The 27,939-nt window shown below is 52.3% G+C and overlaps 1 protein-coding gene across 5 annotated transcripts in view; it reads left to right on the top strand.

The window, feature by feature from the left end:
• PCNT (pericentrin) overlaps positions 1 to 27,939 on the top strand; it is a 121,241-nt gene that overhangs the window by 42,740 nt on the left and 50,562 nt on the right. For all 5 annotated transcript variants that reach the window (XM_010370097.2, XM_030914297.1, XM_010370096.2 and 2 more), the window contains 7 exons: positions 424 to 979; positions 16,677 to 16,823; positions 19,404 to 19,555; positions 22,161 to 22,303; positions 22,617 to 22,849; positions 23,831 to 23,993; positions 24,344 to 24,556. In XM_010370097.2, coding sequence (XP_010368399.2) covers positions 424 to 979; positions 16,677 to 16,823; positions 19,404 to 19,555; positions 22,161 to 22,303; positions 22,617 to 22,849; positions 23,831 to 23,993; positions 24,344 to 24,556 — 1,607 coding nt within the window. The remainder of the gene's footprint in view (positions 1 to 423; positions 980 to 16,676; positions 16,824 to 19,403; positions 19,556 to 22,160; positions 22,304 to 22,616; positions 22,850 to 23,830; positions 23,994 to 24,343; positions 24,557 to 27,939) is intronic.

The raw sequence follows: 27,939 nt of genomic DNA, 5'->3' as shown, positions 1-27,939 counted from the left end.
GGCAGTGCCCCTTCCCTGCTGAGGAGCAGAGATTGCCTTGGCATTCTTGGTTGGGATCTGGCTCGGACGCCCTGGTGTGAGTAGGAGGTTGGTTGTACCTGCCGTGAGTGGCACTGGTGGGAATATGTGTGCACTGTCTCTTGCCAAGGGTGCTGGGTCCTACCTGTGGTCTGTGACCTGGTGACTCCCATGGCTTTGGCCTTTAGCCTTTGGGCTCCTCTGGCTTCTTGGGGCCTCTTCACTCTCCCACTTGTTATTTCTGGTGGTAGACGGAGAAGTACTAAGAGCAGTTAAAATCCCAAAACGAAGACCTGAACAGTTGAAGTGGCAATTCCTTTAGGAAACTGACTTGGCTTTTGCAAGGATCGATGCTTGCTTCCTGGGTGCGTATTTAGCTGTCCTGTGTTCACTTTGTTGCCACAGGTTTTTAGAGGAACGTAAAGAGATCACCGAGAAATTCAGTGCAGAACAAGATGCCTTCCTGCAGGAGGCCCAGGAGCAGCACACCCGCGAGCTGCAGCTCCTCCAGGAGAGACACCAGCAGCGGCTCCTGTCAGTGACGGCAGAGCTCGAGGCCAGACACCAGGCCGCACTGGGCGAGCTGACAGCCTCCTTAGAGAGCAAGCAGGGGGCTCTGCTGGCCGCGCGTGTGGCCGAACTGCAGACGAAACACGCTGCCGACCTCAGCGCTCTGGAGACCAGACATCTGTCCAGCCTTGATTCTTTGGAATCCTGTTACCTGTCTGAAATTCGGACCATCCGTGAGGAGCACAGGCGGGCCCTAGAGCTCTTACGAGCAGACTTTGAGGAACAACTGCAGAAACAGGACTCTCTTCACCAGACAATTTTGACTCAAGAGTTGGAGAAGCTGAAGCAAAAACATGACGAGGAGCTGCAGTCTGTGCGGGACGGCCTGCAAACCGCAGCGAGCAGGGAGCTCCCCGGAACCGTGGCTCACGAGCTGCAGGGAGCGCACCAGGTAAGGCGCACGGGCCCTGCCCCAGCTCAGGGCAGACCTCTCCCCCCACCCGTGTGTTTCCCCCGCGTGTCACATGTCTGCGTGCGTGCTTTGTGCGCCTGTGCGGGTGTCTGTATGTCTCACAGGCTGCCGGGATCGGTGGGGACTTCTGGTCTTGTGAACTGGGCCTTTTTTTTTTTGTAATTTTTTTTATTTTTGAGACAGAGTCTTGCTCTGTCACCAGGCTGGAGTGCAGTGGTGCGATCTTGGCTCACTGCAACCTTCGCCTCTTGGGTTCGAGCGATTCTCCTGCCTCAGCCTCCCAAGTAGCTGGGATTACAGGCGCTTGCCGCTATGCCTGGTTAATTTTTGTATTTTTAGTAGAGACTGGGTTTCACCATGTTGGCCAAGCTGGTCTCGAACTCCTGACCTCAGGCGATACACTCGCCTTGACCTCCCAGAGTGCTGGGATTACAGGCATGAGCCACCACACCTGGCCTGAGCTGGGCTTTAAAACACCGAGTTGAAGGGTTATTTTGATCACAGGCACCTTGCTAAAGGCTTTGCTCTCATATGTATGTGAGAGGGCCCAGACCTTGGTGTGGGGTTTTGTGGGCTTTGGAGTATTCCTCAAGGCTGACTGGCACTCCTGCAGCAGACTTGGTTTCCAGGTGCTGTGGGTAGATCTGATTGTCGTGTTGCATATTCAGAGCCTTGGGCCCCTCCTTTATTGATGTTTCCTGTAATTAAACCCTTTTGCCACATTTCAAGAGCAGTGATGGGCCAGGCATGATGGCTCACGTCTGTAATCACAGCAGTTTAGGAGGCCGAGGCAGTTGGATTACTTGAGCCCAGGAGTTTGAGACCAGCCTGTGGTCTACAAAAAATAAAAACAATTAGCTGGGCGTGGGGGTACTCACCTGTAGTCTCAGCTGCTTTGGAGGCTGAAGCAGGAGGATTGCTTGAGCCCAGGAAGTCGAGGCTGCAGGGTGAGCTAAGACTGTGCCATTGCACTCCAGCCTGGACTGCAACAGTGAGACCCTATCTCAAAAAAAAAAAAAAAAAAAAATCAAAAATAGCTCACACCTGTAATCCCAGCACTTTGGGAGGCTGAGGCAGGTGGGTCACGATGTCAAGAGATCGAGACCATCCTGGCTTACACGGTGAAACCTCGTCTTTACTAAAAATACAAAAAATTAGCCAGATGTGGTGACGGGCGCCTGTAGTCCCAGCTACTCGGGAGGCTGAGGCAGGAGAATGACGTGAACCCTGGAGGCGGAGCTTGCAGTGAGCTGAGATCACGCCACTGCACTCGAGCCTGGGCAACAGAGCAGTGCCCTGTCTCAAAAAACAAACAAACCAAAAAAAGCAGTGATGGTTCATTTGCCAGGCACTTCAAGTTTTTATCATGAGGGCCGTGCACGGTGGCTCAATCCTGTAATCCCAGCACTTTGGGAGGCCGAGATGGCCGGATCGCGAGGTCAGGAGATCGAGACCATCCTGGCTAACACGGTGAAACCCCATCTCTACTAAAAAATACAAAAAAAAAAACTAGCCGGGTGAGGTGGCGGGCACCTGTGGTCCCAGCTGCTCGGGAGGCTGAGGCAGGAGAATGGCGTAAACCCGGGAGGCGGAGCTTGCAGTGAGCTGAGATCCGGCCACTACACTCCAGCCTGGGCGACAAAGCGAGACTCCGTCTCAAAAAAAAAAAAAAAAAAGTTTTTATCATGAAGAAGATTTTCTGGCGAAGTCCCTGTTGCCCTGGGCTGGCGCCCAACTGCAGAATCTGCAGTGCCTGTGACTCAGGAAAGGACACATGTTGTCTTCTCACACACACCTTCCACTTTCTCTGCCCTCAGTGAGGTCTCTGAGGTTTTCTTGCCTTGAAGTAGATGAGTCTGCTCTGCTGAACATGTGGGGCCGCTGGGGCTGGCCTGTCACCCTGCAGGCAGGGGATGGGTAGGCCTGGCTGCAGGGTGGATGGGGCATGGTCTAGAGCTGATGAGGCAGTTAGAAATGGCTGTTCTGGCAGATCAATACCTTGTCAGACACTTAGGAAGTACATATTCTGAAGTATAAACTAGGGAATTGCCAGCTCGGATAAGATGGACGCGTTCTTTTCCCGATACCAGCATGCCACGGGAGGGCTTCCTCCTTCCTGACTGTGGGGAGCGGTTGTAAGGCTCCGGAGCGCTGGTGTATTGTTTCCTTTCCTTCAGCTCTGTGTGAGAACAGGAGAAAAGTGGAACCTTCTTTAACCGCTGTGGGGTTTCATGTTATGTTTCAGGCTGTCCGTTTTGTGTGGTCTGAGCATGTGATCTCGGGGGAATTCCTGGAAAGCAGAACCTGTTCAGGGCTCCAACTGCTGTCGTGAGCACGGTGCAGTCAGTGTCTGTCCTGGGCCTCTGTCCTGTCCTTGTCTTTACCAGATGTCATGGCGTTCTGGGGGTTTGTTTCTGTTTTGTTTTTTAAGGGGCAGGGTCTCTCGATGTTGCCCAGGCTAGTCTCAAACTCCTGGCCTCAAGAGATCCTCTTGCCTTGGCCTCCCAGGTAGTTGGAATTACAGGCGTGAGCCACTGCTCCCAGCTTGGGAGGTGCCTCTTGAGAGAAGCTGGAGCCAGGTTGTCTTTCTGGACAAAATTTAGAAAGGGGTCTGATGCTGCTGGGAGCTGCCCTCTAGGCGAGTCCTCAGATGCCAGCTTCAGCTTCCTTTCTTTCCCAGTTTTGATCACGGGCAAACAGATGCTGTGGAGAATAGCGCTTGTTCCCAAGCTGTGGATTTAAAATTAGGTTTTCTTGGTTTGTTTGATTTAAAGAAAACGAAGTTCTGAAAGAATATTCAGAAAGGAGGAACTTGCATATCACACATGAAGTGTGTATTTCAAACCATGGCCTGATTTAGTCATGGGAAGCATGTGGAGTGTGTGCACCTTCCGTGCCCTGTGTGGGGATGTGGCACGTCTGGATGTTTCCCGGACAGAAGGAGCTGGTCATGGCCCTGTGCAATCCGAGACGCCTGCTGGAGGAAGAGAGGACCGAAGCCCTGGACAGGGTGGATGCCGAGGTCCTGCTCCTGGAGCATCAGCAGCTAGCGGCCCTGCAGGAACTCAGAGACGCACGCTGCCAAGATGCAGGAGCAGCAAGCAGGGCAGGCGGAGTTGGGGGAGCCGGAGGTTCTGGGGGAGCTGGAGGTTCTGGGGGAGCCGGCGGAGTGCTGGGGGAGCTGGAGGTGCTGTGGGAGGGGGCTGTGCAGATGAGCAGCTCCATGGGTGTGGTTCCCACAGGGGTGCCTCCTGGGCTTCTCTGCCCTGAGTCTTCATCAGAGTGTTGAGGCACTTATGGGTACACTTGGAGGTGCTGGGTTGTACGTGCTAGGGGGTCTGTGCTCAAAGGGTACAGCTTCGTGGGGACAGATGTGTCAGTGCTCTTGGCCAGCAAGCAGCTGCAGGGATGGGCATCTGCGGGAGGTGTCTTTGGTTGGCCTCCCTTCCCACTGGGGCCTCTGGAGGGCAGCGTTATGCCCTGGTTTGCAGGCAGCGAGTGGTCTGTGGAGCAACCACACATCTGTCCTAAAGGCTACTTGGCAGCTGGACGAAAAACAAGGTGGAGGCGATTTAGAGCCTGGGAGGCCGGGGGTCAGGGAGGCCGGGGCTCATCTCAGGTGTGGCACTAGGTGGCTCGAGGGATAGTGAGGGGCGCCTGCCAGCTGATGATGGCAACGGAGGGGCACGGAGAGCCTGGAGGCTGACGGGGGAGGGCATGCTGAGCTGGAGGGGCCATCCCAGCTTGGGCTGCTGTGGGGGATGTGGCTTGTGTGGATACAGAGCACGTTTAATTGCTCTTACAAATCTGCACACAGGCTGGGCTTGGGGCTCACGCCTGTAATCCTAGGGCTTCGGGAGGCCATGGTGGGAGGATCTCTTGAGCTCAGGAGTTCGAGACCAGCCTGGGCAACATAGCAAGAGTCCACTTCTAAAAACAAAAATTGTCTGGGTGTGGTGGCTCACGCCTGTAATCCCAGCACTTTGGGAGGCTGAGGCGGGCGGATCATGAGGTCAGGAGATCGACACCATCCTGGCTAACACTGTGAAACCCTGTTTCTACTAAAAATACAAACAATTAACCAGGCATGGTGGCAGGTGCCTGTAGTCCCAGCTATTCTGGAGGCTGAGGCAGGAGAATGGCATGAACCCAGGAGGCAGAGGTTACAGTGAGCGAAGATCACACCACTGCCCTCCAGCCTGGGCGACAGCGCGAGACTCTGTCTCAAAAAAAAAAAAAAAAAAGAAAAGTAAAAATTAACTAGGCATGGTGATGCAGGCCTGTAGTCCCGGCTGCTTGGGCGACTGAGGAGAGAAAATTGCTTGAGCCCGGGAGTCTGTGGCTGCAGGAAAAAAAAAGAAAGAAATCTGCACACAGTATGGTTTACTTTCTTTCTTTTTTTTTCTTTTAAAGACAACATCTCAAAAAAAAAAAAAAAAAAAAAAAAAAAAGGCTGGAGTGCAGTGTCACAATCCTGGCTCACTGCAGCCTCTGCCTGCCAGGCTTAAGCAGTCCTCCCACCTCAGCCTCCCAAGTAGCTGGGATACAGGCACGTGCCACCTTGCCTTGCTAACTTTTATTGTTTTGTCGCCCACGCTGGTCTTGAACTCACGGACTCAAGTGATCCTCCCACCTTGGCCTCCCCAAAGTACTGGGATTACAAGCGTGAGCCCCTGCACCTGGCCAGTGTAGTTACTTTTTCATTTTTTAAAAAATCTTTTGTGTCAGTATATGCATAAGCACTGGTACCAAATTGTGTCAGAAGAAGCCAGACTGAGCAGTCGGAATCCCCCTTGGATTCCCAAGGTGGCTGTGGAGGGGCCTGTCTGAGGTCCCCTGCCACCTGCTGTGGTCTTGACTCTCTGCATCCATGCAGGACTGCATTTAAGCAGCAAGGTCTCCCCACTTGTGGACCTGTGCACCTGCCCCACCCAGGCACCACCACCCCGCCTGCTGGCCTGCACGATGAGCGCACACAAACACACAACACATGTGCATTCACACAGCACATGCACACAAACAGCACATACAGAGCACATGCACACACAGCACGTGTACACACAACACATGCAGGCATAGCACATGTGTGCACACAGCACATACATAGCACATGCACACAGCACATGTGCACATGCAGAGCACATACTCATACACAGCACACACGTGCACACAGCACATGCACACACACATAGCACACACAGCACGTGCACACATAGCACATGCAAACAGCACACACAACATGCACACAGCACAGACGCAGCACACACACAGCATGTGCACACAGTACATATACAGCACATGCATACACAGCACATGCGCAGAGCACATGCACACCCATGCAGCACACACATGCAGCACATGCACGGCACATGTGCGTGCACACAGCATGTGCACACAGACAGCAACATGCACACAGCACATGCATACACGTAGCACATGCACACACAGCACACGTACACATAGCACACTCACACAGCACATGTGCCCATACATGACACACAGCACATGCACATACACAGCACATATGCACACACAGCACACGCACACATACAGCACATGCGCACATGGCACATGCGTGCACATGGCACATGCACACACGCAGCACACACACACAGCACATGTGCCCATATAAGGCACACACACAGAGCACATTCACACATAGCACATGTACACACAGGACAGGCACACACACACACAGCACATGCTCACACACAGCACATACACAGCACACATACAGCACATGTGCACTCACACAGCACGTGCTCCCACACAGCACATGTGCACACGCAACACACTCACGGCACATGTGCCCATACAAGGCACATGCACACAGCACACGCACACACGCAGCACATGTTGCACACACATCACATACATGCAGCACATTCACACAACCCATGTGCCCATACAAGGCAAATGCACACACAGCATATGTGCGCACACACATACAGCACATGCACACACACAGCACATGCACACACGCAGCACATGCATGTGCACACACAGCACATACACAACACACATAGAACATACACATGGCATGTGTGCACACAGCACACACACACAACACGTGCACACACAGGGCACATGCTCATACAGCACGTGAACGTGCACAGCACTTTCTCATATACACAGCACATGCACACACACAGCACATGCACACATGTCGTTCTGCATGTTGTCCTACAGGCTGAATGCCTGGGGTCCTCCTGTTTCCATGTTCTGGGTCTGTACGATCTCCTGGCCTTTCTGTTGCGGGGAGGGTTTGAGTCTCTGTTTGGAGCACTTGAGAAATAACTGGTAATTTACTTGAAACATTGTGTGCAAATTTTAGGTGGTTTGTTTTTGTACATACTGTTTCAAGGGGGTTTTAAAAGAGGACATGCTAAGATCTCATTTCTAGCCATAAAGGAAGGCTTTGGGCCTGACAGGTTTGCTCAGTGAAGAGGGACTGCTCCCGAGAATGGGTGACGCAGCGCCGGATTCTGAGGTTAGAACTGACTTGTTTCTTCACATGGACAGCTCTGGGTGCTGCCCAGTGTAGACACTGGCCCCTCAGTTCTGAGGCACAGCCCTGAGACCTGCACCCTGCTGGGCATTGTGTAGGTCTGTCTTCTCTGGAAAAGTCAGATTCTATCTCCCTTTTCTAAGGACTCATGCTAGAGGAATTCTGTCCGTTTTATCTGCACATAGCACAAAGAGGTGTTCATTTTCTGAAATGGTGTGTCACCTGCATCTATTTTTTTTTTTTTTTTGAGGCGGAGTCTCGCTCTGTCGCCCGGACTGGAGTGCAGTGGCCGGATCTCAGCTCACTGCAAGCTCCGCCTCCCAGGTTTACGCCATTCTCCTGCCTCAGCCTCCCGAGTAGCTGGGACTACAGGCGCCCGCCACCTCGCCCGGCTAGTTTTTTGTATTTTTAGTAGAGACGGGGTTTCACGGTGTTAGCCAGGATGGTCTCGATCTCCTGACCTCGTGATCCGCCCGTCCCGGCCTCCCAAAATGCTGGGATTACAGGCTTGAGCCACCGCGCCCGGCCTACCTGCATCTTTTAACCTGTACTTTTGTTCTTCTAGGGTGACTGTTTTTGTTGTTGTTGTTGTTTTGGAGAGAGGATCTTGCTCTGTTGCCCAGGCTGAAGGTAGTGATGCAATCACAGCTCACTGCGACCTTGAACGCCTGGCCTCAAGTGGTCCTCCTGCCTCAGCCTCCTGAGTAGCTGGGACTACAGATGTGCGGCACCACGCCTGGATAATTTATTTTTTGTATAAATGGGGTCTCACTGTGTTGCCCAGGCTGGTCTCAAATTCCAGGCCTCAAGCAATCCTTTTGTCTCAGCCTCCCAGAGTGCTGGGACCATAGGCGTGAGCTGCACCTGGCCTGGACTAAGAGTGTCTTTGCAGTATTTTTCTAGTTGAGGTACAAGTTTGCACGAGTAAGTTATCTTTTTACTTTGCTGCTAAGAATGTGCATGTCGATACTCTTTTTTTTTTTTTTTTTTTTTGAGACACAGTCTCGCTCTGTCGCCAGGCTGGAGCGCAGTGGTGTGATCTTGGCTCACTGCAACCTTCACCTCCCTGGTTCAAGCGATTTTCCTGCCTCAGCCTCCCAAGTAGCTGGGACTACAGTGTGCACCACCATGCCTCGCTAATTCTTGTATTTTTAGTAGAGATGGGGTTTCACCATGTTACCCAGGATGGTCTTGATCTCTTGACCTCGTGATCCACCCGCTTCACCCTCCCTAAGTGCTAGGATTACAGGCGTGAGCCACTGTGCCCAGTCTTAGGTGTTTTTTTTTTTTTTTTGAGATGGAGTCTCGCTCTGTCGCCAGGCTGTATAGTGCAGTGACGTGATCTTGGCTCACGGCAACCTCCACCCCCCCGGGTTTAAGCCATTCTCCTGCCTCAACCTCCTTAGTAGCTGGGATTACAGGTGCATACCAGCACGCCTGGCTAATTTTTGTATTTTTAGTAGAAAGAAGGTTTCACCATGTTGGCAGGCTGGTCTCAAACTCCTGACCTCGTGATCTGCCCGTCTCGGCCTCCCAAAGTGCTAGGATTACAGGCGTGAGCCACTGTGCCCGTCCGCTCAGATACTCTTTTACGTGATTGTTTTGGTGTAGCTGATTTCACAGAAGAAAATAATTGGGCTACGGGGAGGTGGGATGTACTGTTTATTTTATATTATCTTTTTTGGGGCAGATGGCAGCATTTGCAGAAATAGAATAACTCAGCAAGCCCCCGGTCCCGCTGGTTAGTGGAGTACACACTCAGTGTATCAGTCCCCCTCTCCTCCTGATTGTTTAGAAGCAAATCCAAGACACCATGTGTCTGCGAGTGAGGTGTTTTCCCCCAGTACAGCATAACCAGGATTTATCCATCTCACCTAAAACACCCACAGCGATTCCTGCATTTCATCACAAGCCCAGCCCACGTGCCAGTCTCTTCTGGCTGGCTCACATCAGGATCTGTGTTTGTTCCTGTGATGCTGGTCACTGTTCCCTCGTTCCTGTGAGTGTGTTGGTAGATCCACAGGCCTGTGATTGGTGAGAATGCCTCTCGTGTGGTGGCCGCTCTGCTCCTGGTCTTTCCTCAGGCTTTACCCTGTGAAAAGACTTACACAGGCCGGCCGCAGTGGCTCACGCCTGTAATCCCAGCACTTTTGGAGGCCAAGGTGGGTGGATCACCTGAGGTTGGGAGTTCGAGACCAGCTTGACCAACATGGAGAAGCCCTGTCTTTACTAAAAATACAAAATTAGCCGGCCATGGTGGCACATACTTGTAATCCCAGCTACTCGGGAGGCTGAGGCAAGAGAATCACTTGAACCCAGGAGGCGGAGATTGTGACGAGCTGCGATCGTGCCATTGCACTCTAGCCTGGGCAATGAGAGCGAAACTTCGTCTCAAAAAAAAGACTTACACGGAGCCCTGCCGAGCCCTGACGGGAGTGTTTTGGGTCATTGTCCCAGAATAGCTGGGCTGTCCTGTTCTTCCCTGTGGCGATGCTTTTTCTGAGCCTCAAATATCTTTGCAGCTGTTGGAACAGCAGTCACTTGTCAGCAGGGTGACGTGACCTACGCTTGTGGGGTGATTGAATTACTTTCCGGGCTACCGCCCTTGGGAGTTTGGTTGTGAGGAAAGTCCTCTGAAAACGTAAGCTTGATTTCTTTTTGATAGAAATATGTATCCCATAAGATTCCCCCGCCCTGCCCTGCCTTGCCTTGCCTGTGCTGGTAACACGAAGCAGAGCTGAGTGCAGAAGTGAATTGCATGTGGCCGCTGTGGGGTGCTCAAGGCGGTCTCATCATTTCTTGGATTAAAACCCAAATCTTTTCATAGGTTAATTTTTTTTTTAATATTGAGAGAATATTAATGTTGGTTTAGACAGTGTTTGAATGTTCTGAATGCGTCCTCAGTTGAATGTCTTTGCCTTCTGACATCGGTTTTCTCTGTGCATGCCACTTATTTATGATTAAAATGTATGTGATATTTTTCTGTGATTGTGTGGATTTTAGAAAAACCTGAAAATAACTTTTTTTAAAAACATCTTTTTGATACGGACCTCACAACTTAGAACATGGTCATTTTTTTTTTCTTTTTTTGAGGCGGAGTCTTGCTGTGTTGCCCAGGCTGGAGTGCAGTGGTGCAATCTCGGCTCACTGCAAGCTCCGACCCCAGGTTCACACCATTCTCCTGCCTCAGCCTCCCGAGTAGCTGGGACTACAGGTGCCTGCCACCACGCCCGGCTAACATTTTGTATTTTTAGTAGAGACGCAATTTCACCGTTTTAGCCAGGATGGTCTCGATCTCCTGACTTCGTGATCTGCCCACCTTGGCCTCCCAAAGTGCTGGGATTACAGGCGTGAGCCACTGCGCCCAACCAGAACATGGTCAATTTAAAGAGTTTCCAGTTTTCTTCCTGCAACCCCCTGGCAGAGCCTGTGGGAGCCTTCTCTGCCGGGAGTTGCAGGAAGAAAACCTCCTTTGAGCCGTCCAGGTCGGGTTGAGGGGGTGGCCGAGGACGCACGCTTCTGCACAACACTGCAGCTGAGCCAAGGCCCTGGGCCTGAGGGATCACACGTGGGGCACTGGCCGTCCCTCTGTTGGGCCTGCATGCCTCTGACCTGCCCAGCCCTGCCCGATGTCTCCTGGGGGCTGCCCCTGCGGGGAGCCGCCTCATTTGGCCTCCACTACCTCGTACGTCCTCTGCAGGTCTGTCGAAGGCCTGAGAGTGTGCGGGCAGGACAGGGCCAAGCGTGGACAGTTTGGGTGGCTCCCCAGGTGCAAGGCGGTTCCTGCGGGTGGTGCTGTGCCCTGAAACAAAGCAAAGGTCAAGACTGGACACACGAAGCTTCCAGCTGCCAGTGGTGGGGGGCGCTGCCCGTCTGCCATGCCCGGGCGGCCTGGTGGGCCACGTGCAGTGTTGGCCCTCCCTGGCCGGAGTTCTCTGTGGAGCCTGCCCTCTACCCTCTCCATCTGCCGTGTGTGACTCCGGGATCCAGGAGGCCGCGGGGCTAGAGCGTAGAACCAGCTGTGCTCCTGAGTAGGGTGTAGCTGGGGGCATCTGTGGCTTAGGGCAGGCTCTGCAGGCTGTGGGAGTGGGTGATGTTCTTGGGCTCCCGTGGTGGCCTCAAACAGAAGTTTGATTTTCTCATCGTTACACAGTAGGCCTCAGTGAGAGATTTTTGTCCAAAGAGAGTAAGATGTTCAGAGGCCACTGATTTCAGCCTTGGACTCTTGCCACATCCTTTGCTGGGCACAGGGAGCACAGAGGTTTGCCCTTGGGCCCCACAGGCTGACACTGTGGGTGCCAGGAGGGAAGTACCTGATTTGCGCCTGACTGGGCCTGAGGAGCCCGTCCACTGTGACTCTGAGCGTGAGCTGTTGTGGGCACCATGGCAGTGTCTTGTCTTGCGGATTAATTTTCCTATTTTCCCAGTCCCTTGGCCTCCGTCCTGCCGGTCTGCATTGGCATTTGGGATTTTGTTCTTGAATTCACTGGCATTTCGTGGTGGGTATACCCAGAACCAGCATCCCTGTTTGGACCTCTTACTCCTGGCCTGCTGCCTCCTCCCTGGCTTTTGGTCTGGATCAATGCGTCTGTCCCCCAGGAGACGCACTGCTGATGGTTGGGGCTTCCGCAAGGTAATTAAAGTTCTTTGGAAACTTTGTAGTGTGCACACAGCTCAGAAGTTAATCTGGAGTCTTTCCTTTCAAACAAATGGAACTAAATCAAATCCAGGAGAGAAAGTTTATTAAAGTGAACTGTACTCACAATTCCAAATGGTCTGGAGACCTTGAGAGTGACTTTAGTGTTGTACGCTGTGAACCTGTTTCTACTTCCCGTGACTAAGATGCAGCTGCACAGCCTACCTGGCACCTTCAGCAAGTTCCAAGCCTGCACGGGGGGCACCCGATCCTTTATCCTTTCCTCCCCATGGCTTATCACATGAAAAAGATAGAGAATAAAGGTCATTTCTGGTGTCAAAGGTTCCATGTGTTTATTGAAACTGTTGCCCTAGTTACTTCAGAAAAGGCACTCACTCAGTGTTGACGTCTTCTTTCTCCTGAAGCCAGTGGAGCCCCAGCCCTCAGCCCGCCTGGCCCTGCTGGGTGGGGAGCGGGAGCCGGCACTCCCCTCCAGCCGTCCAGGAGGAGCAGGTCCCACTGCTGAGGGCACGGGCTCTGTGCTGTCCTTTCCTGCCTGCTGAGTAGGTACAAAAAACTTACTTTATCAATTATCTTTTCACATGCCAAGTTAAAACACAAAATAATTTCATTGTCTTAAAACTGAGTTTTTTCTAGGCAACTTGTGGCATGCATTTTAATATTTAAATCTGCTGTTTAACATACCTTTTCTGATGAGAATCTGTCATCACTTATCTTAAGTTTATTCTAATGGATTTCATCCCCTCATGAAGAAACCCCCAGTGGCTCCTGCCTATAGTCCTAGCACCTTGGGAGGCTGAGGCAAGAGGATTCCTGAAGCCCAGGAGTTCAAGACCAAAAATAAAAAAATACTAAAAATAAAAAAATGAGCCTGGCATGTTGGCCTGCCCATGTAGTTCCAGCTACTCGGAAGGCTGAGGTGGGAGGACCGCTTGAGCCCAGGAGGCTGAAGCTGTAGGGAGCTGAGATCGCACCACTGCACTCCAGTCTGGGTGACAGCAAAACGTTGTCTCAAAAAGGAATAAATGAAAATTAAGGAAGAAAGAAGAAGCCCCCCACTCGTTAGCAGTTACTCCCCATTCTCCCTCCTGCCCCATCCCTGGTGATCTGCCATCTGCTTGCCGTAGCTGTGGGCGTCTTACGTAAATCGACTCAGCGTGTGCCCTTGGCATCCACCACTTTCACTTCGTGTCTTTCCCGGGTTCACACACATTGTGGCAGGTGTCAGGACTTGCTGGATGTTTGTTTTCTGTACATCTTACGCCCTTTTTGTTCCTGTATTCCTCCATGACTGCCTTTTTCACTTTCATTTCCTTGATGTTTCCTTTACCATACAGTGGTCCCGCCTTACCCACAGGGGAAGGATTCCAAGACCACCCCCGGTGGGTGCCTGAAATCATGAATGGTTCTGAACCCTTATGTGCTGTTTTTTCCTATACATACCTGTCATCAACCTTTACCTTAAAGGAATCACCCTGTAGCATCTCTGGCATGTCTGAATTGCACCATCATCAACTTTTAACTGAAAGGAATCAACCTGTGGCGTCTCTGGCACATCTGAATTGCAGCATCACCTCTCTTGCGCTTTGGGGCCGTTATTAAATGAAATAAGGGTGGCTTGAACACAAGCACTGGGATGCTGTGACAGTTGGTCTGATCACCGAGATGCCTGCCGGTGGGCGGGTAGTGCTTGCCATGTGGATAACGCCGGACAGAGGGATGACCCCCGGCCTGGCCTTCCAGATTTCCTCACACTGTTCAGCTTGGGGGCAGGCAGTTTAACACTCATAAGAGTTGTTTACTTCTGTCATTTTTCATATGGTATTTTCAGAATGAGGTTGAACACAGGTAACTGAAACCACAGACAGAGGGGACTGCTATTTGTTGAGTTATTTTCTTAGCACTTGCCCTCAGCATTACAGCAAGCACCTTCTAACAATCTGGTTTGGATTAATACCAACTTAATTTTAAAAGCTTACAAAATTATTTGCTAATGTAGCTTCATTCCCTCATCTGCCCTTTGTGCTCATATTGTCGTACCAAGCACATCTTTCTTTCTGTACCCTTTACACACGTCTTTTAAATCGGGAGGAAGAAGAGTTACAAACAAAAGCCATGTTGTTTTGTCTCCTGTTTTCCCTGTGTCGTTACCTGCACTACTGCTGCTCATTTCTTCCTGGGAATTCAAGTCTGGTGCCTTATGTTTCAGCCCGAAGGACTTCCTTTGGGATTTCTTGAAGGACAGGTCTGCTAGTGATGAATCCTCTTAGCTTTTGTTTTTGTGGGAATGTCTTAATTTCTCCTTCATCCTTGAGAGATCATTTCCTGGATGTGGACTTCAAGGTCCACAGGCTTTTCCTTCAGTGCTGGGCGGGCTCTCCGCTGCCTCCCCGTCAGCCGGGGCTCCGTATTGTGAGCCGTGCCCGTCTTCCCGGGCTGTGTGTTGTGAGCTGCGCCCATCTTCCCGGGCTGTGTGTCGTGAGCCTCGCCCGTCTTCCTGGGGCTACATGTCTTGAGCGGCACCCATATACCCACCGCGCACTGGCTGGCCTCAATCTTTGGCCTGAACACTGCTGAGGTTTGGCTGTGATGGGTGAGGTGTGGGTCTCTGTCAGTTGGTCCTACTTGGAGTCCATTGAGCTGTATGTGGGGATTATTATTATTATTATTATTATTGTTATTTTCATCAAATTTGGGGAGGTTTTTGGCCATTGTGTCTTCAAGGGTTCCCTCTGCCCTTTTCTCTCCCTCTGTCTGGCCCCACAGGCCTTGGAGACTCTGCTGAGTTTTCTTCATGTTTCTTTCTGTTCCCTGACTGGATCATCTTAATTGACCTATCTTCCAGCATGTGATTTCTGTCTTCTGCCTGCTCGAGTCTGCTGCTGAGCCTTGCTCTAGTGAATTTTTTTTTCAGTGATTGTACTTTTCAGCTCCAGATGTCAAGGGAGCTCTATTTCAGTCTTCCTTTCTGCTGAGGGCCCTGTGTGTGTTGTGCCCTCTGGGGTCTGGCGGGCGGTGGACAGCCTGGCCCTGGCCTTCACCCCTGCTGTGCCGAGCCACATGGTCACTACAGCCAGCCCAGGGCCTCTTGGGCCTTTCCGGTGTGGGCACAGCCCTGTGCGTGTTCACACCTTGTAGAGTCCCAAAAGCTGTCAGAGCCCCCTGTGGACGTCTCATTCTCAAATATTTTCTTTTGTTTTTCCAGCAGCCCCTTAGTAGTCCCAACTGGTTTCTCTACTGTGGGCAGGTGCAGCTATTAAACACTTGCCACTGACTGTTTCCAGCCAATGCCCCGGGGTAGAATTTCTGACACCGAGAGCTCTGACCCAGTCATGGCAGCGAGGTGCCTGGCAGGTGGGCTCGGGCAGTTGTGCATGGAAGTTTTGGGGTATTCCAAATCCATTCTGTCCCCCACCCCACCCCAGCAACTACTAGTTTTCAGGGCTGTTAGATTGGAGAGGAGATACGGGGTCAGGGCAAAGTTAAGCACCCAAAGTTTGTTCTGATGGACACTCAGCCTGTGTTTTCCATAAACACTCCTCTGATTGCAAACCTGACCAGATTTCCACAGCTCTGAAGACATTGGTTTTGATGGTTTTTACCACTTTTGCTTTTATAGAGGAACAGATTTTGGAGGTCCTTATTTTGCCATTCTAGAAGTGCTACCTCTGTAGGTTTAAAAAAATAAGCTTATTTCATTAATTTAATTGGCCACGTGCAGTGGCTCACACCTGTAATCCCAGCACTTTTGGAGGCCAATGTGGGAGATCACTTGAGGTCAGGAGTTCGAGACTAGCCTGGCCAACAGGTTTTAGTAGAAACCCTGTTTCTACTAAAAGAAAAATTACAAAAATTGGTTGGGTGTGGTGGCAGGCGCCTATAATCCCAGCTACTCGGGAGACTGAGGCAAGAGAATCCCGTGATCCTGCGAGGCAGAGGTTGCAGTGAGCTGAGATCGTGCCACTGCACTCCAGCCTGGGTGACAGAGAAGAGTCCTTCAACGTGGGTAGGTAGGTAGGTAGGTAGGTAGATAGATAGATAGATAGATAGAGATACATAATTTAATTCATCTATTGAATCTTATTTAAAAGTTTTTGTTATTCAGAAAGAAAGAAGGTTTAATCTTTTAAAAGGGAAGAAACCTGGGTTTCCAAATATCTTGGATTTTCGTGGCTGTAATCCCTTGATGGTGAACTTCTTAGTGTGACTCTTGAAGATCTTACAGGAGCTATTTGGGAATGGTAGTGAGCAGTTGCTCATGACACGCAGCTGTCACCAGTGCAGACTTGTGTCTCCTTAAGTGTTTTATCTCCAAAACCAGGACTTTGTGTTCCCAGTGAAGTCCTTGAACCCAAGTTTTGTGTGATGGGGGCCGTGTTCTGGCTCATCACGGCTCTTGGTGCGGAGTGGGGGCTCCGTGCATATCTGCTGAGTGTGCTGAATTCTAGCTAACAGCAGAGAATGTATTTTTCTAACTTACTGGTATTTTTTGTTGCTATTGATGCATACAGGTTGAATTTGGAGGTGAAAAGAAAGCTGCGTTGCGTGAAAAAGAGGAGACACTTCAGCTCCAGAGTGCGCAGACACAGCCTTTTCACCAAGAGGAGAAAGAGTCTCTGTCTCTGCAGCTTCAAAAGAAGAATCACCAAGTCCAGCAGGTGTGTGGGATGCCCTTTCCCTTGTGGTAAGATGTGGATGGCATAGAATCATTTTCATCTTATTTCAGTGTGTGGTGCAGTGGCGGAAGCGCATTCATGGTGGTGCACATTTACAGTGTTGTGCATTCAGCGGCAGAAGCACGTTCACGATGTTGTGCATTCAGTGGCAGAAGCGCATTCACGATGTGCTTATTCAGTGGTGGAAGCGCATTCACGGTGTTGTGTATTCGGTGGCAGAAGCGCATTTCACAGTGTGCATTCAGTGATGGAAACGAGTTCATGGTGTTGTATTCAGTGGCGGAAGCGCATTCACAGTGTTGTGTATTCGGTGGCAGAAGCGCATTCACGGTGTTGTGCTTATTCAGTGGCAGAAGCACGTTCACGGTGTTGTGCTTATTCAGTGGTGGAAGCGCATTCACGGTGTTGTGCTTATTCAGTGGCAGAAGCACGTTGACGGTGTTGTGCTTATTCAGTGGCAGAAGCACGTTCATGGTGTTGTGCTTATTCAGTGGTGGAAGCGCATTCATGGTGTTGTGCTTATTCAGTGGCAGAAGCACGTTGACGGTGTTGTGCTTATTCAGTGGCAGAAGCACGTTCACGGTGTTGTGCTTATTCAGTGGTGGAAGCGCATTCACGGTGTTGTGCTTATTCAGTGGCGGAAGCGCATTCACGGTGTTGTGTATTCGGTGGCAGAAGCGCATTCACGGTGTTGTGCTTATTCAGTGATGGAAGCACATTCACAGTGTTGTGCTTATTCAGTGGCGGAAGCGCATTCACGGTGTTGTGTATTCGGTGGCAGAAGCGCATTCACGGTGTTGTGCATTCCGTGATGGAAGCACGTTCACGGTGTTGTGCTTATTCAGTGGTGGAAGCGCATTCACAGTGTTGTGTATTCGGTGGCAGAAGCGCATTTCACAGTGTGCATTCAGTGATGGAAGCACATTCACGGTGTTGTGCTTATTCAGTGGCGGAAGCGCATTCACGGTGTTGTGTATTCGGTGGCAGAAGCGCATTCACGGTGTTGTGCATTCCGTGATGGAAGCACGTTCACGGTGTTGTGCTTATTCAGTGGTGGAAGCGCATTCACAGTGTTGTGTATTCGGTGGCAGAAGCGCATTTCACAGTGTGCATTCAGTGATGGAAGCACATTCACGGTGTTGTGCTTATTCAGTGGCGGAAGCACATTCACGGTGTTGTGCATTCAGTGATGGAAGCACATTCACGGTGTTGTGCATTCAGTGACAGAAGTGCATTCACGGTGTTGTGCTTATTCAGTGGCGGAAGCACATTCACGGTGTTGTGTATTCAGTGATGGAAGCACATTCACGGTGTTGTGCATTCAGTGATGGAAGCACATTCACGGTGTTGTGCTTATTCAGTGGTGGAAGCGCATTCACGGTGTTGTGCTTATTCAGTGGTGGAAGCGTGTTCACAGTGTTGTGTATTCAGTGGCGGAAGCACATTCACGGTGTTGTGTATTCAGTGATGGAAGCACATTCACGGTGTTGTGCTTATTCAGTGGCAGAAGCGCGTTCACGGTGTTGTGCTTATTCAGTGGCGGAAGCGCATTCACGGTGTTGTGCTTATTCAGTGGCAGAAGCGCGTTCACGGTGTTGTGCTTATTCAGTGGCAGAAGCGCGTTCACGGTGTTGTGCATTCAGTGACAGAAGTGCATTCACGATGTGCTTATTCAGTGGTGGAAGCGTGTTCACAGTGTTGTGTATTCAGTGGCGGAAGTGCATTCACAGTGTTGTGCAGCCATCACCACCGTCCATCTCCAGAAGTCTTCATCTTGCAAAACTGAATTCTGTTCCCATTAGACTCTCACTCCCCATTCGCCCTCCCTCGGCACATGGCTTACACTTTAGTCCCAGCACTTCGGGAGTCTGAGACAGGAGGACCACTCCAGCCCAGGAATTCGATACCAGCCTGGACAATATAGGGACATCCTGTCTCTACAAAAAATGAAAAAATTAGCCATGTGTGGTGGCACGCACCTGTAGCCCCAGCTTCTCAAGAAGCTGAAGTGGGAGGATTGTTTGTGCCTTGGAGATTGAGGCTACAGTGAGCTGTGATTGTGCCACTGCACTCCAGCCTGGGCAGCAGAGTGAGACCCTGTCTCAGAAAGAGAGATCTTTGCCTGCCTGGCAACTGACTTTTGTGAATGACCAAATACAGTGAGTTATTTCAAATTGCTGTTTGAGCGGTGGATCTCTGATGAACTGGCCCCTTCCCTCCCCTTGCCTCAGATTCCACCAGGAGATGTTTGTGTATTCTTTTGTAAATGATGAATAATGGAGGAAAAACCGTATCAATAATTTTCATCTTTAATTAGCACCTCGTTCACCTTTGCTGTATTTTTATTAAATGTGCAGATGGTCCTCGGCCTGTGCTGGGGCCACGCCTCGACTGCTGTCAGTCAAGGCGCTGTGAGTTGAGGAATGTGCCGAAGTGCTTTCGCTCTGGCGCCAAAGTCCTAAGTCAGACTCTTGAATAGTGAAATTATGTTGAAAGTCCCTTTCAGCCATTTACTTTTAACCAAATTGTTTTAACTAAAGCTTTAACCATTTTTCCCAATAGCTGAAAGACCAGGTTTTATCCTTAAGTCACGAGATAGAAGAGTGCCGCTCCGAGCTGGAGGTGCTGCAGCAGAGGCGGGAGCGGGAGAACCGAGAAGGTGCAAACCTCCTCTCCATGCTCAAGGCCGACGTCGACCTGTCCCACAGCGAAAGGTCAGTGTGTGCTCGGCACCGAGGCTGCCTTGTGGCTGCCAGCACCCACTGGGTCATGTGGATGCCATTGGTCCCCACATCTCCTGGCTGCGTGACTGGTCCACCGTGCACACTGGCTCCTGGTGGATGGGGACCTGGCTTCCTTCTTCCTCTCACTTAGAAAGATTGTAAGCACTGGGAAGAACTCGCCTGCTGTGTCTCATCTCCCAGCCCCCATTCCCTCCTCCCACCCTGCCTGCTGTGTCTCATTTCCTCATCTGGCCAGATTAAAACCAGCCATTATCTCCCACACAGAGCCCGACCCCTCCCCTTTGGTGTCCGCGTCCCTGCAGTGTGTTCTCGTCCCCGGTGTGCGGTGCAGGCCCACATGTCTCGTGGTTCCTGTGCTTTGGACTGTGTGCGAGGGTCATGCCTCATGTGTCTCTCTCTGTTGTGCGTGTTTCTGAGACTGGCCCGAGCAGAGGCCGTTGCCCTGTCCGTTCGTTTCTCCGCTGGGAGCCTGTGCCTGGGGAGCACAGCCCCGAGGGCTCTCCCAGGGCGGGTTGTGGGCCTGCTTACCAATGGGTCGCTTCCCCTGAGCGCACGATTCTGGGCCGCATCCCACCTTGGTGCCTCCTCACCTGCAGTGATGCTGTCCCACAGGCTCGACTGCCTTTTTATCTTGTTTGGGGTCTTGAGAAACTTTGCTCCTCTGACACCATGTAGGTTTTTCCCAGGTCATCTCACAGGGTTTTAAGTTTTGCTTTTGTGTGACTCTGGGGTGAGCCTGCAGCTCTCCCATTGTTCTTGCTTGCACCTGTCTAGGCAGTGGACTTGGCAACGTGTTGGCAAACTCAGCCTCCCTGTGGGTGCACGTCCTCCCTGTCCACTTGTGTGGGTCTTTGGCTGCTCCCATTGGCGTGTCCCTGCCCGAGGCCTCTGGGTTGTGCTGCTGTGTCCTGAAGCTCTGGACTGGTTTCGCTCTGCTCTGGAGACCACCCAGGGTCGGGAGACCCGGTCGGGCTAATGGGACCCTCTGAGCTTACAGCTGTTTCAGGAGCATTAGTGTCTGTCATGCTGAGGGTCTGTCCGTCTGTATAGGTCTCTCTTTGTTCTTTTCATCAAATTTTGTGATTTTTCTGTGAGGACCTTGCCTTCTCTAGCAGTTGGCTGTGGGTACCTCATAGCTTGGTGCTGACTCTTGAGTCACCCGGGTCAGTGAATGAGCGAGGGCTCTAAACCGAGGGGCACAGAGGCCAGTGGGGCGACTTGTGCTCTAAACTCGGGGGTGCAGAGGTGGGTGGTGGGCGGGGTAGCCCCAGGCTCTAAACATGAGGGGCGCAGAGGTGAGCCCGCAGTCCCTGGACACTGGAGGGGCTGCCTGTCCTGAGGTGGGGTGGCAGCAGACTCCCTGATGCCTGCAGGAATTGGGCATTTTGGGGGATGGAAGTGTGCCAGGGAGCAGGTGGCATTCTCTCTGTCAAGCCCCTCCTCAGGACTCCCCCTCCCTGTTATTTGCCCAGAGTCCCGGGTTCCTTGGGGCCTGCACGACGTTGCCTCCTGTTCTCACCTCACAGTCCCCACGAATGAGTCCTCATGATCTGCTCCACAGGGTTGGGCTCTCTGGGGACAGAGCTGTGAACAGAGTAGAGGGAGGGCTGGCTGTGTAGGCACCGGGTCAATGTGCCTGTCCTCAGCGGTGTCACAGTGGGGAGGGCTGCCCCTAAACCATAGTGCAGGGAGCGAGGTGTAGAGGGGCCTGTGGCCTCAGGAGCCCCTGTGTGTAAAAACAGAAGCATCCCGGCTGGGCGTGGTGGCTCATGTCTGTAATCCCAGCACTTTGGGAGGCCAGCGCGGGTGGATCACAAGGTCAGGAGATCGAGACCATCCTGGCTAACACGGTGAAACCGCGTCTCTACTGAAAATACAAAAAATTAGCCGAGCATGGTGGCGGGCGCCTGTGGTCCCAGCTACTCAGGAGGCTGAGATAGGAGAATGGCGTGAACCTGAGAGGTGGAGCTTGCAGTGAGCCGAGATCATGCCACTGCATTCCAGCCTGGGCACCAGAGCAAGACTCCATCTCAAAAAAGAAAAAAAAAACAAACAAAAAAACAGAAGCATCCCAGACTGCATGTGCACGAGGCCTAGAGAGAGGCTGGGAGACACCATGCTCCTCCCGCCACGCTACTCCTGTGAACGTGTGGCTGAGGCGTGACGTGGTGTTGGACAGACATTTTGTAAAATGGCCGGCTGGTGCAGCCTGTGCTCCAGGGGAGAGACAGAGCCTGTTCTGCTCCTGGGTGATTCACGCTGTGCGGCCACATCGCACACCTGCAGGATGGGTTTGCTGTGTTCCTAATATGATGACTTTTACAAATCAGAAATGGCATCAGGAAGACCTCACCTAGGAAGCCCGTGTCCCTGAATGGGCTCCATGTGGTTGTCTTGTCTGTGGCCTCAGCTTCCTGTGCTCACACGGGCATGAGGATCATGTCTTCTGGCCCCGTGGGGACAGGCGGCCGTGGGTTGAGGTGTGCAAACTGGTGGGCAGCCCCTCAGCAGTGTCCTGGGTGGGGGTTCTCACGCTGTGACCGGCTTGCCTGATGATGGGTGTTTCCTGTCTCAGAGGGGCCCTCCAGGACGCCCTGCGCAGGCTGCTGGGTTTGTTTGGAGAGACGCTGAGAGCAGCCATCACCCTGAGGAGCCGGATCGGGGAGCGCGTGGGGCTCTGCCTGGATGACGCGGGCGCAGGCCTGGCCCTGTCGGCAGGTGAGTGTGCTGGGACCAGCCGCCTGGTCCTGTGCTTGAGGCCCTCTGCGGGCCTGGAGCTCTCTGAGAGGAGCCTCTGTACTGGGCAGTGCTCTCGGGAGCGCTGCTGTCCTGGTTTCTTGCTAGTTCCCGCACTTACAGAAGGCCGAGACTGGGATCTGGGCTAAATTTGCCAGCTCCTGTAGACATGGCGCTGTCTTGTCTCAGCTGGGGCGACGTTCTGAGTTCTGTGGCTTCCTTGTCATCGTGGCTGCCGTGGCTGCGGCCAGCTTGCTCGCTGAGCCGCGTGTGCCGGCGTCTGCTCTTCTTGTAGCTCCGGCGCTGGAGGAGACGTGGTCTGATGTCGCCCTCCCAGAGCTGGACAGAACTTTGTCTGAATGTGCAGAGATGTCTTCCGTGGCTGAAATTAGCAGCCACATGCGTGAAAGCTTTCTCATGAGCCCAGAAAGCGTGCGGGAATGTGAGCAGCCCATCCGGAGGGTCTTCCAGAGCCTCAGCCTGGCCGTGGACGGCCTCTTGGAGATGGCCTTGGACTCCAGCAGGCAGGTGAGGCCCAGGCTCCCGGGGTCCTGTGGAGAAGTGTACAACGAGTAGCTGATGATGCCACACGAGCCTGGTGGATGCCAGTGCCAACCACATTCACACGGGTTTCTCCCCAAGGAGGAAGCTTTTCTGAACCAGATCCTTGAGGAAGTGGGCTTGCTACGAATGAGAATCTGTTTATTTAATTTGGATAATAAACAGGCCCATTTCCTTTACTTCATGCACTATTGCAATTCCACGTGGAGTGTTTTCATATTTAGAGATTATCACTAAGAAAGGAAAATTTTTAAATCCTTTTAGAACATTTTAGACAATTAGAAAAGATGTTAAATAGTAATACGTGGAAAGCAATCAAAGATCCTTTTTTCAGCCAGGCACAGCGGCTCACTCCTGTAGTCCCAGCACTTTGGGAGGCTGAGGTAAGAGGTTCACTTGAGCCCAGGAGTTTGAGACAGCCTGGGCAACATAGCGAGACCCCATTTTAAGTTAGCCAGGCATAGTGGCAGCATCTGCAGTCCCAGCTCCTCAGGAGGCTGAGGCTGCAGTGACCCATGATTGCACCACTGCACTCCAGCCTGGGTGACAGAGCAAGACCCTATCTTAAAAAAAAAAAAATTCTTTTGTGCTAACTTTTGAGTTCAGAGGTTACTGTGGGTCTCTTAGCCTGTAGATGGCCTGGGAGCCCCAGACTGGACACAGTCGCCAGGGGAGCGTCTGGAGGAAGGGAGAGGGGCCCAGGGCTGAGCTGGGAGGCCGGGGAGAGGTGCTCCTTGGAGACCGTGGCCACAGTGTCTTGGAGGGTGGCTGAGATGCGCTCAGGTCCCATCACCCTGGCCTGGCCCTGCCTGGGTGGTGACGGCCCGAAGGGTCTGGGGGTAGAAGTGGCATTCTGTTGGTTTTAATGTAGGCTTACATCCAGATCAGAAATGTTATTTTTGATCTGGAGTTTTGATTTGCAAATGTTTTGCAAATGTGTTTTAACAGCTGGAAGAAGCACGACAAATTCATTCTCGTTTTGAAAAAGAATTTAGTTTTAAAAATGAGGAGACAGCACAGGTTGTCAGGAAGCACCAGGAGCTGCTGGAGTGCTTGAAGGAGGAGAGTGCAGCAAAGGCAGAGCTGGCGCTGGAGCTGCACAAGACTCAGGGTGAGCAGCACGAGGCCTCGGGGCACCTGGAGCACAGGAATGGGGAGCAGGCCCGGCCTCACCGAAGAAAGGAAGCCTTTGGGATAGGGGTTTACGGTGAAATGTAAAAACAAAGCCAACAGCGGGAGGCATCCATGGTTTGGGAGGAACGGGGTGGTTGGGAGCTACTGTGGCCAGCAGGGCTGTTGGGGGCCTACAGCTGGGTCCTGGAAGCTGCTGGCTCTTAGCTCTGCTGCTCTCGGGGGCAGCGGCCCCGTCCCTCCCTCCGAGCAGGCCCTGCCCCTCCCTCTGAACTGTCCTCAGTTGCATCCGGGACTGGCTTTGTCAGGGTATCTGTGTCTCCCACAAAGGCACCCTCGAGGGATTCAAGGTGGAGACGGCAGATCTGAAGGAGGCACTGGCCGGGAAGGAGCATTCTGAGCACCGTCTGGTCCTGGAGCTGGAGAGTCTGAGACGGCAGCTGCAGCAGGCGGCCCAGGAGCAGGCAGTGCTGAGGGAGGAGTGCACCCGTCTGTGGAGCCGGGAGGAGGCCACAGCCACGGACGCCGAGGCCAGAGAAGCTGGTAAGGAGTGCGGGATATGGAGGTCGGTTCAAGCTGTGGGGTGCGGATACAGCTGCCACGGTTTCCCAGCTCCCAGGGACGCTCATTGTCTCTAGAGGGTCAAGTGTAAACCAGCACATAGCTTCTCATGGAATGTTGGGCATGGGAAGCTTGTGCGGGATCAGGTGAGGCATCCCCTGGCTTTGCTACCCTTTCCGAGAAGGCGGGTTGTCTGTTGGTCCTGTTGGTTGGAGGGTCCCCACCTCTGTGAGGTGGAAAAAAGAGGGGTTCTGAGTCCAACAGCAGCAGCTGGAGGCAGAGCCAAGTGCGGCAAACAAGAGCTACTTTAAAATTTCATTTAAAATAACCAAGTGCCTGACATTAATCCTCATTGGGAAAACATAGTTTTAACAGTATTAGTTTGTATCTTTTCGGATTTTTAGATATTTTGTTCTCAAAGGTATTTAAAATGAAAATGGTCAAAACAAGCTTAAAATCTCGAGCCTGCAGGGAACTGTGTCCTCAGTAGCTGGTTCAGCTCGAGCAAAGGCTTTTCGCAGGGCTAGGGCGTCCGCCCTCAGTCCCTGTGCCTTGCCTCCCCGGTCGCTGCCTCTGACTCCGGCTTTCTCCCCATGCCCTTCCAGCTCACACCGAGCTGGCCCTGCCGCCCACATGCCCACTCTGCCACCTCGCAGACGCCTTGCATTCATGGATCTCAGGCACGTGGGAGGCAGAGGGGCCTTCGCTTCTCCAGAAGTTCCTTCCAGGATGGCTGTGGCCTCGGGGTCATCCCTTCAGAACACAGATTGGAGTTAGAAGCCGGGGCATCGCAGGCACCACCGCAGCCAATTCAGAAATCTCATTTATTATTATTGTTATTATTTACATCTTTCTCTTTAGCAGACAACCAACTTTTGATATTGGTTCCATTCTCATTTGCTGTCTTCTGTCTTGCTGATTTTTGCCCTCGTTCCTGTGATTTCTTGTTCCTATGGTTTCTTTTCTTTCTTTTTTTTTTTTTTTTGATGTGGAGTCTTGCTCTGTCGCCAGGCTGGAGTGCAGTGGCATGATCTTGGTTCACTGCAACCTACGCCTCCTGGGTTCAAGTGATTCTCCTGCCTCAGCCTCCCAAGTAGCTGGGATTACAGGTGCGCACCACCACACCTGACTAATTTTTTATGTTTTTGGTAGAGATGGGGTTTCACCATGTTAGGCAGGCTGGTCTCAAACTCCTGACCTCAAGTGATCTGCCTGTCTCGGCCTCCCATAGTGCTGGGATCACAGACATGAGCCCCGGTGCCCGGCCAGCTCCTATGGTTTCTTGCTGCCTTCGTTGGGTTGGACGCTCTCAGACACGTTTGCTGCCTTTCACAGGATGTGGGGTTCAGGTCGTGCCTCCTGGCGGTGCCCCAGCCTTTTCACCTGTGGTGCTCATGTTGACATCTGGGTCCCACAAGCTTGTAGTTTTTGGCCCAGGGAGCGTTTTCCAGGTGGAAGACGTTGGACCCGCGGGATGTTTTAAACTGTGCCTGTGATTGTGCCCACTCTTTGTCTTCTCCTTTTCTTGGTTTATTTCTGTCATTCCCATTTATCCCGTTTCTATTTTTTATATAAATTTCTGATGGTGAAGGATTAGTCTGGGGTTTTTCTCCTTGTGTATCTTTTCTTGTCCTTTTATTTTAAGTCTTTTTTAACATTCTGTTTTAGTTGTGCCTTGTATGGATACCATATTCATGACTCTTTTTAAAAAGCGTGTCTGTGAGTATCTTCTTATCTTCTTTTGGTCCATTTAGCCAAGTTTTTTTTTTTTGCCGCACCTCCTGGCATTAGGCCCTTCCTGCTGCTCTTTGTGTTTCCTTTTCTCCTGCCTGCTTGGCCTGCTTGACCTTGCTCCAGGCTGGATTTTCCTTGGCCAGCTGTGAAGTCCTCACTGCGGTGTTGGCTGCTGCTGGGCTCAGGTCAGTGTCATCTCCCCATGGCCTCTAAGCCCTGTTGCCCCCGTGGTCCGTGTGTCCACAGAGGGAGTGCAGGGCAACCTTGAGGGCCACGAGGGCCTGGAGTCTCTTCAGGTCCCCTCCTCTGCCAGTGAAGTGGTGCTGGAGACACGACTCAAGATCCCGTTTCTTTTCCTTTGAGGCCCTCGTTTTCCTGCATCTCCTCAGGATTTGTCAGGGTGTTTTCAGGAACGTCTCTGATGTCATGCATTGCTCTCGGCATCGAGGGCCTGCATCTCTTCCCTGGCAGTGCTGTTGCATCTGGGCGTCCATAGTCACTGTTTCTCACGATGCTTTCTCTGCTTGCCCTCTGCTGTCCGGGGGCAGCCTCATGGTCAGGCCCCTCCCTGTGAACTCTGCTGCCCCGTTTCCAGTGTCTTTGTGCCCAGCCAGCTGGCAGCTGGGCCGTACTCCACCAGGAGAGACCACCTGGTGTTTCACTGCTTCGAGCCCTTGGACTTCAGCCAGTCACCTCATTTGTCAGGCCTCCTGGCAGATAAAGGGGTGTGTGGCCTGCATACTGTTGAACGGCCCAGTGAGGCCTGGGCCCTGTGGCCAGCGCCCCTGTGTCAGGTGCCTGTGTTGTGCCCTGGGCCTGAGCACATGGACTGAGCACCATGGGGCTTCTTCCCAAGGCTGTGGTGGCCCCTCTGCTGCTTTGCCTCTGGTTCACCTCCTGCCACGAGTTCTGGCCCACCAGGGAGTGTTGGGACACCTGGATGTGGACCCTGTCCACAGCCTGGCTGGGCTCCCTGCAGGCCCCAGGATTGAAACTGAGGCTCACCATGGGCCCTGCAGTGGTAGGCACCTGGCATGCTGGGAGTGGATCTCATGGAGCCCTTTCACAGGCTCAGGCTGACTGTTTTGTCACTGGGAAATTCTTGTCGTTTCTCTGGGGTCCTCTTGGTTTGCTTTCATTTTGACATTGTTAACCCTGCCCTAGTTTCTCACTCTGGTTTATTTTCTTTCCTTTCACCCTGGTTCTGCAGTTGTATGACTCTGCGGCGGCTACCGACATACCCACCACAGCCCTGAGCACGCTCCCGGCAGGGCCTAGGCTCTGACAGTGGCGTGAACTCGGCCCTTGTGCGCAGCAGCCCTGCCTCGCCGTGTTGCGTGATGCCCCCTTCGCTGTGTGGTGTTTTGTGGCTCTCTTCAGGTGTTGCTGTCTGTCCCTTTTGTTGTCTTTGTCTCCTTGAAAAGTCGGTGGGCCTGCAGCCTCACAGGCAGTGTGGGCATGGTGGACGCTGAGTCTGGAGATTGTTCAAGGCCAGCAGTGTTGCTCGGAGCCCTGCTGCTGACGCTGCCGTCACTCGTTCTTGCTCTCACGTTCTCAGCTGCACGTTTCCGTTTCCACCAGTAAATGCAAACTCTTGTTCGTAGGCACAATTGTCACTGCAGCACACAAAG

The sequence above is a fragment of the Rhinopithecus roxellana genome, chromosome 13 (genome assembly GCF_007565055.1).
Source record: "Rhinopithecus roxellana isolate Shanxi Qingling chromosome 13, ASM756505v1, whole genome shotgun sequence".
NCBI classification, from domain to species: Eukaryota; Metazoa; Chordata; class Mammalia; order Primates; family Cercopithecidae; genus Rhinopithecus; species Rhinopithecus roxellana.
Note: the sequence above shows the minus strand (reverse complement) of the source record. Positions and strands in the feature narration are given on the sequence as shown.